The following is an 8,477-nucleotide window of genomic DNA, read 5'->3' as shown; positions in this document are numbered from 1 at the left end:
GGCGGCGCAATCGGAAGCCGTCGGCAAATAAGTCGGCACTGAGCGAGCACGTCCTCTCTCACTCTCTCACTCTCTCACTCTTTATCCACTTTGATCTGCCAATATGGAGCTACAGGGCCTTTTTTTGTTGTTTTTTTTGTTCTTCTCTCCTCCGTCTCCTCCTCGTTTAATCGGGCGTATATTTGGGGAAGTTTCTGAACGCGGCTAACGAGAGCGGGGTGTTTTTTTTTTTTAGCTGGAGGGGAGGAGGAGCAGAAAGTGTTCGGGTTGTAATTTCACACCGTTTACGCTCAACGGCAGCTGGGCGGCGAACACCGAGAGGAATGTGACGTTTTTGTGTTTCTGAGGAATTTGGCAAATGCGCACAGAGAATTAGAACCGTCAAGGGTTCAAATCCCAATTTGATTACCAGTGTGTGTGTGTGTGTGTGTGTGTGTGTGTGTGTGTGTGTGTGTGTGTGTGTGTGTGTAACTACACTGTGCACAGTTACCGCCGTGTGTCTGCGAGGGGGAACTGAGATGTTCGGGCCTTGGCATCGCTCCTCTTTAATGAGCATCTCCGGAGATGGCAGGTGCATGTTCAGCCACACGTTTTGTTTTTTTTACAAGCTCAGCAATAAACGGGGCCCGGTCCTCTCTCTCCCACTGCAATTACCGCCGTCATTAGCAGAATCACATTATCAACAACATCCAAAACAAGAACGATATTGCTACTTAATCCCACGCACAAAAAAAATAAAAAAAAACGCAGCTGAAGTACAGGCGTCAGCACACGCAGATCTATCGGCGCAGATTAACAATGAAAGAAGAAGAAGAAAGAATACAAATATGAAATCTGTTGTTCCTGGTTTCCTGATGTGTTTCTGGCATGACCCTCCTAATGGCTTCAGGCTCCGTTTTTTTTTTTTTTTTTTAAAACAAACATTTACATAATCATCCTTACTTAATAGTCCTTGAACTGTCTTTTATTTTTTTATTTTAATGATTACAATTTTGGCTTGGTTGCCATCTCATCCTTATTTTCTCCTTTTCCCTATCAATCCTGTTGAATCTTTATTATCATTATCATTCGGTCATTTAAGTTGCTTTAAAAAGCGGTGTGACGGGAGCCTCGGCTTTGCTGCTAATAAAAGCAGATATTTGTAGCTGTGCATCCCAGAGTAATGCTGAGTGTGACTGACCGCCCCCCCCCCCCTACCCCAAAAAAGCCCCAGACACCAATAGGTGAGCACTATTATTATGTTTACTCTTTAACGCCGCAGTAGCAGCAGGGGAAATCATCTACTCTGTTCTCTTTCTCTGCTAATGGCTTTTCTCTCTCTGGCTAAACTTTGTTCCTTAAGACTATGGATAACAAATACCTCCCGTGAGCTGCTGGGAGGGCCCTTTGAAAGCCAAACAATGGACACACTTGGAATTTAAAACTCCAAAGGGGGACAAAAAGTTCTTTGTCGTTTGCAGAGGACCTTCATCAGCTATTTCAAGTATTCAAGGGAGAGGCGAGCGAAGAGAAGGAACCACGGGGCGGGATAATTGCTCGCCGTGCATCCTGCGGAGATGTGTGTGTGTGTGTGTGTGTGTGTGTGTGTGTGGATGGTAGGGGTACCTGTCTGCATAGATAAATAGTCCTCAACGAGGGGCAGCGAAGTGAGTGACTTTGGCGGATCGATCTCTGATAAGCTTTAAGTCTTTTTCTTCTTCTATATGTTTGCAGTTCGCGGCACTCGTCCAGACTCCCGGGGGGGTTCGGTGTGAGAGAAGCGCCGGTCCGCTTCACCGAGTTCAGAAGTACATGAACGCCACGGGGATAGAAAGTGAAGTTCGTTGGTTCGGTGGACCTGCTCGCCCAGCTGGAGACGCAGAAAGCACGAGCGGCACTAGCTTCCCCCCCCCCGCGTGGTCACTCCTAAATGGAAGATCACACAGCCGCTCCACAAGCCGGGTGGTGGTGGTGGTGGTGGTGGTGGGGGGGGAGTTGAGGTCTGATCCGTGTTTTTTCTCGCCCCGGAGGGCTGCGTTGGACCTCCATTTTTTTTTAAAAGAGCGGCGGGGAGCCCTAATTGCTTGGCGGGTCTTCCTCGAGACGCGCGTGTGTGATGGCGTTCGCTCCCGAAACACGGACGTCTCGCGGAGGCAAATTAAGGGGCACTGGCAGGGAACATTGGGCATGTGTAAGACAACTCCCCCCCCCACCCCCCCTCGCGTTGCGATGGCGGTACGATGAAACTAAAGAAAAGAGGCCGCGCGGCACATTAATGCCGATCCACTCCGACTGCTCAGATACTGCATAAACCCCGGTTTAATCAAGTCTAATTGACGAGATTAGGAGGACTCGTGTATGTTAATGCGTCGGCAAACACCAGAACTGGAACATGCATTGTCCCTCAGGAGGGTTTACACTTTTATTTCCCCCCCCCCCACCACCCACACACTCTTTGCTGTTAGTGCTTGTTAAGCTGCGAGTCAGCCCAAGACAAATATGATAATAGCGAGTGGATTAAAATTGGTCGCTACCTCTTAAAAAGTCATCTGGCGTTTATTCATGAATGCCAACATCAGATTCGGAGAGAGGGAGGGTTAAGGGGGGGGTGGGGGGTAACGTCAGGGTGCGCGCATTTTTGTAAACGGGGGGGAATAATTAGGACTTGTTGACGTGTTTCCAGCTAATTGGCGGCTCATTTCTCAATCGAATAATATATTCCGCGCTCTCTCTCTCCGGGCGGCACGATGGAGACTTTGCCTATTCAATTTGCACCAGAGCTTTAAAAAACTTTACACTGCAGCCACTTCCTGTCTGAAAACTCTGCCCCCCCCCCCCCCCCCCCCAAACAGATAAGAAAAGCATCTGACAGGCTAATTAATAATGAAAGCTATACCCTCCACCCCGGAATTCTAGCGCCCCCCACCCCAATAGGATTTCTATTAATGTTGATTGACCCCGGCTCACTCGGTGCCCCCCCCCCCCCCCCCCCCCCTGTGCCTGCTTAGGTGCCAGTGCAGGTTAGCGGAGACACGAATAACTCCCGGCGGCCATCAGCAGTAAGAAGTAGGGCACGCTCCTCCTCTTCCCACCCTGCGCCCTCAATCCCCTCATCAGCATGGCTGTTAATATTTAATTATACAAGCTTCATTTTCATACTCTCCAGCTGAAAGACCGCGAGGAGGAGGAGGAGGAGGAGGAGGAGGAGGATGCGAGGTGCAGGGGACCACGATGAGGAAAAGTTGATGAAATAGAAGGAAAAAAGGTTAAAGAAGAGACGATGAAACACTGATGTATAATACGTCCATCTACACCTTCATTACGTAAAATCGAGATAAGAAAACTTGCGAAATGTCCATTTTCTTTTTCACTGTTTCATTGTTTCCATAAGATATAAGGCATGTATTATTCCCCTAAATGAATACCAGGCTGATGTCACGGCAGTGCAATAATCCATCCTCCTAATACACACACACACACAAAAAGGGCTCATTCCCGTATCCACTTCCTTTTATCGGTTTGGCTCGCTGGATGTACTTTAAAAAAACTTGTGTGTAAAGTTCAAACTGTAAACTACAGATAGCTCAGCGTCGGGGCAGAAAGTTTTCTTATCTTTTTGAACCGTAATTAACTTTAATAACAGGGGACGGTTGGCTTTCTGCGGCTCCCGGTGAATGTTTCTCGGTTCATGTTTCTCGGTTCATGTTTCTCGGTTCATGTCTTCTTTTCATATCCCACATTATCTGACAGAGGAGAGCACTTTACTGACCCAAACGGACACATTAGGCCCTCTGTGTTCCTCCTGTTTACATTTCATACATGACCAAGTTGGACACAAGCTAATGATGAGAAGGTTAAAAGGCGACGTGGCCATGTGGAGTTGACGTGTACGCCGTGTAACGGGAATCTATTCCAGAAATATAATATAAAAACTGGCATGTGAAGCGTCTCGTGTTGAAAATCCATCCTAATATTAGACCTTTGGGCTATTTCCTTTTTAACAAATCTTGTAGGAGTGAGATCCCGCAGATGAAGCGCATTAATAATTTATGCCCGAGCCTTTTTATAGAGCACAGCCCTCGAGATTCATAATGCTATTCGCATTAGGTTTCAGGAAAAAAGTTAAAGTTTTAATAAATAGGTATTAAAACTTTAACTGATATTAATAGCGCCAATTAAAGCGCTCGCTGTGGAGATATGCATCATTTCTGTACTAGTAGACTGGAAACCCTCCCATGGCTCCCTGTGTCTTTCACTCACTTCACCGCTCTCTCCCTAATTCTCTCACACACACACACACACACACACACACACACACACACACACACACACACACACACACGCTCGCGCACATTCTCCATCTCACTCCATCACTGTCTCCTTTCCAAATTAGACATAATGCACAGTATTGACACTCCATTGAAGGGATTGTGTGGAAACATTAACATCTGTGCAAAATCTTTTATGGCTGTCGTTAATAATAATAAAAAAAATAATAAAAAATTAAATTCAGTCTGCCGTAAACGCGCGAGACGCAGCATTTTTTTTTTTATTTTTTTTTTTTTACTCCACCTCATCATCCATAATCAATTCACGGGACATTACGACGACGCGAAGGGGGGGTGGGGGGTGGGGGGGGGGGTGATTGATGAGCAGTTTTGCTTGTCTCCCACATCATCGTTTCCCTCCGGTGTGCCGGGTCGAATGGTGTGTGTTAGTCAGCCAATAGTCGTTCGTTTTCGGTTTATGAAGTGGAACCTGTGCCCGAAAGGCATTAGCGTGTGCACGTCGGGGGGGGGGGGGGGGGGGGGGGGGGGGGGGGGGGGGGGGGGGGGGGGGGGGGCATGCATGTCGGGGGCTGTTTTAACCGCGGCTCTATTTCACAGGTGACTGGAGGTTCACTGCTGGTTGTAAGCAGGACCATCGCCACGGATTAGTAGCACTGGAGGGGAAATCTCTGTGGGATTTCTCTCTCTCTCTCTCTCTCTCTCAGTCTTTTTTTTGGTTTGCTCTGATGCACTGATATACTGTACCCGCTGAGATATGTTGGAGAGTGCGTTTCCTTTATTCTGAACACAGGACTATAGAGAAAGGGTTGACTCACATAGCGGCTACTGTGTTCTCATATGTGTAGGGATTTACCCCGCTGCTTGGCTACAGCTAACAATGCTAACGAGTGTGCTCACACGAGCTGTCAGAGAGGAGTGAGATAGTAGAGTGTGTGTGTGTGTGTGAAGCTCGAGGAGAGAGAAGAGGACGCCGCTACGCTCCAGTGATTCCCGATGAAATTGATTCTCATACCTCCAGAGATCTCCCATTGTCCCCCCCCCTCACCCACCACCACCCCTCCTCCTCTCTCCCCTCCGTGCCCCACCTCTATTACATACCTGTCCAGAGGATGAATGATCTACACATTACCCATGAGCACCGCTGACCGGTACACGCACCAGCGACTTTCCAGTGCTCCGGGACCTCGAAGCTGGTGCAGAGCACAGTGAAGGCAAGAGGGAAGAGACACCTTTTAGAGATGAGAGGGAGAAAGTCAAAGTAACAGGGTGTAAGAAAAGAAAAGAAAAAAGTGGGAGGTGTGATTAGGGCAGCAGATGGAGACGTGAAGGTGAAGGCGAACGGGGATAATAGAGTTAGTGTATTGAGAGGAGGGCGGGGGGGGAATGAAGGATGAAGTACAAAAAAAAAAAAAAAAAACGATTAGGGATTCCCGCTGAAAGAAATGAAGATCAGATGGAGGATGAGGCTCAGGGAGCTGGGCGTGTGGAGGGGGTTAAGCTTGGAGGGAGGCAATCAGGACCGGCGGAGGCCGTGCCTGCAGCTTCAGCCCCAGTAGTTCACCCGCTGCTCTCCCCGGGGGACAGGTGTCACTTGTGGGGAGAAAGAAAAGAAAAGAGGGGGCAGCCGCTCTAATGAATGGAGCTCTTTATCTGAGGCTGAGGGGCGAGTTATTACCTACTGAGTAGACACTGTGGAGCGGGTACGGTACTGATCCTCAGAGGCTGGGAAAGATCTCGACTACTTCTCTACGGATTTCCTGCCCGGGAGATGTGGTTGTTTCAAAAATCATCCGAGCGAAGCGTCGAAAAACTTCTCTTTTTAAATCAATTTTTCTTTTTTACGAAATAAGGTCATGCGAAAAAAGGAGGAAAGTAGGGCGTAATTTCCCTCTTATGATCACTGGGGGGCAAGTTTAATTAATTCTCTATTGGATTAAGACTACTGGAATTCATAAAGAAGATTTAACAAAGGTAGAGCCCGTGGGGGGAAATGTCAACAACCTCTCGCAGCCCGACGGCCCTGTGCCATCAGCACGGCCGGCGATGACTTGTTGTGCACGTGTTAACCCCGGTGACAGAGCGACCGTGACCTTCTGCTCGTGAACGCCGCAACCTTGCCTCTTGTGGAGCCAACGATTGCAACGATTAATTCAATAACACGTTGTTGAAAGCACATTATCGCTGCGATTTACAAGAGGGGGAGAACTCGCTACAAAAAGCGATGGATTCCTCAACACACACCTCGCTGTCATTTAGCAGCGTGCAACCCCCCCCCCCCCACTCCCACTCCCCCCCACGTACCATCCTCGACCCTCTTGTTCTCCGGCTCCGCGGGGGGGGGGGGGGGGCTCAGAGAAGCACCGGGTCCCCCGACGCCGCCTGATGGCTTTAATTGGTCTCCTCTGGAGCGGAGCACGAGCTACCCGCTAATGGAGTGATGGTTGGCGTACGCTTGGAGTGTTCAAACACACACACACACACACACACACACACAGATGAGTGTTCCCACGCTCACCCCCGTGTACACAATAAATGCGCCGGTGTACAAAGTAAGCATTTATTCCACACGGGACCCCCCCCCCCCCCCATCTCCGCCAACCCACCTCTGTGCATTCAGACCATAATCCATAAAAATAAATAAAAACGATCCCGTGTGAATATACTTTCCCCACACATGCGACGTTGCTCCCTCCAGCATCTGGCTGTTGGATTGCTACATGTTAAAAAGGTGGCGTTCAGGGACCATTTCCCACATCCAAGGGCGGGTTGAGGTTAAAAAAATAAATAAATTTTTTTTTTAAAGTGAACGAATGCCACACGTTATAAAGCAAAGAAAAGTCTCTCTCGTTCTGCGGTTTTTATCTAATGTGGCAATTCTCAGAAATATTGAAAATGTGCAGAAAGAGAGTATCGCACGTGAGTTATTGCAGAATTATTGTCGTCGCTGATGACTAGAGGAAAAAATAAAACCCAGTCTGTGTCCACGGTGTGTCCACGAATCATGAATCAGAAATGTTGAGCTGCAAAGTTGAAAAGTAAAGAAGAAGAAGAAGAAGAAGAAGAAAAAAGTCTTGTTTTCCACTGTTTTCACTCTGGGGAACGATTATGGATGTTATTATTCTCCCGGACAGATGCTGTTTGTACTGAGTAGAACATCTCCAGAGCTTTTGGGAGATGAGAAGAAGGAGAGAAATAAACAGACAGACAAACAGACTGTGAAGCCATTGGCGGAAGTACAGCACATGAACCTCCTCTTTATCTAATGAGCATTCGACAGACAGAGACCCCCCCCCCCCCCCCCCCCCCCCCTCCCTTCTCATGTAGCGCTCAGCTGGGAATTACAATGCAGGAATTACAACAGGGAATTGAGAATAAAAAAATAAGAAGGAAAAAAAAAAGCAACATAAACACACCCGAGAACTCCCTGTCGTCTCAAACAGACCTTGAGAAAAGTACATGAAAGACAGACCAAAAATAAATAAATAAATTGTCCGAGGGTAAACGGGAGGCAAAGTCAACGTGCGAATGACTTATATATATATATATATATATATTAAAAAAAAATGTAAAAGAAGAGTATACAGCGGGAGCGTGATCTCATGTGTCTCCATCAAACTCAACACATCCTCTGCACCAGCTGTCACTCTATTTGCCTCCCTCTACTGTCACCTATAGCATCAATTCCACGCTAATGCCGCGACCAGGTAGGATAACGGTTTACGGGGGGGGGGGGGGGGGGGGGGCGAAGATTCTCCCTCATCTAACGAGCGTTGCGTTTTGTTCTGCGGTGACTATGTGCAGTTATGGTTTGAGTACAGTATATCGGTGCCACCGTTGGCGTCGTGCCAATCCGGGTTCCTAATGGGCTAAGCAGTGTTTACTTTTCAAAGACTTTTTCCACATGAATTATTGATGGCTGCGAGCTGATTTGTGCTCGGAAATTAGCCCCGGAATAATCCATCTGGGCCTATCTGGCTTCCTAGGTGCCACGTCTCTCTCTCTCTCTCTCTCTCTCTCTCTCTCTCCAGGGTAAACAGGCTGACTGGAAAACGTACGTAGCTTTTTTTTTTTTCCAGTAATTTGTTATCCGGATTCCCGCTGAGTGGTTACTTAAAAGTGGCACCAAAAAGCTTAAGAAGTCAGCGCTACGGGACGGTGACCAAAAAGGGCTTCTTTTTTTTGTTGTTGTTGCAAGACATTCATGGGTAA

At 47.8% G+C, this 8,477-nt stretch overlaps 1 protein-coding gene across 1 annotated transcript in view; it reads right to left on the bottom strand.

Annotated features, from left to right (window-relative positions):
* The window catches only part of LOC117734022 (cadherin-4-like), a 64,763-nt gene extending 64,186 nt beyond the window's left edge, over positions 1-577 (bottom strand). The window contains exons 1-2 of the mRNA XM_034538049.1: positions 491-577; positions 282-342 (exon numbers count right to left, since the gene is read on the bottom strand). Coding sequence (XP_034393940.1) covers positions 282-342; positions 491-577 — 148 coding nt within the window. The remainder of the gene's footprint in view (positions 1-281; positions 343-490) is intronic.
* Between the last annotated feature and the right edge of the window lie 7,900 nt (positions 578-8,477).

This window comes from Cyclopterus lumpus, chromosome 7, assembly GCF_009769545.1.
Source record: "Cyclopterus lumpus isolate fCycLum1 chromosome 7, fCycLum1.pri, whole genome shotgun sequence".
NCBI classification, from domain to species: Eukaryota; Metazoa; Chordata; class Actinopteri; order Perciformes; family Cyclopteridae; genus Cyclopterus; species Cyclopterus lumpus.
This window is presented reverse-complemented; position numbering and strand designations above follow the sequence as displayed.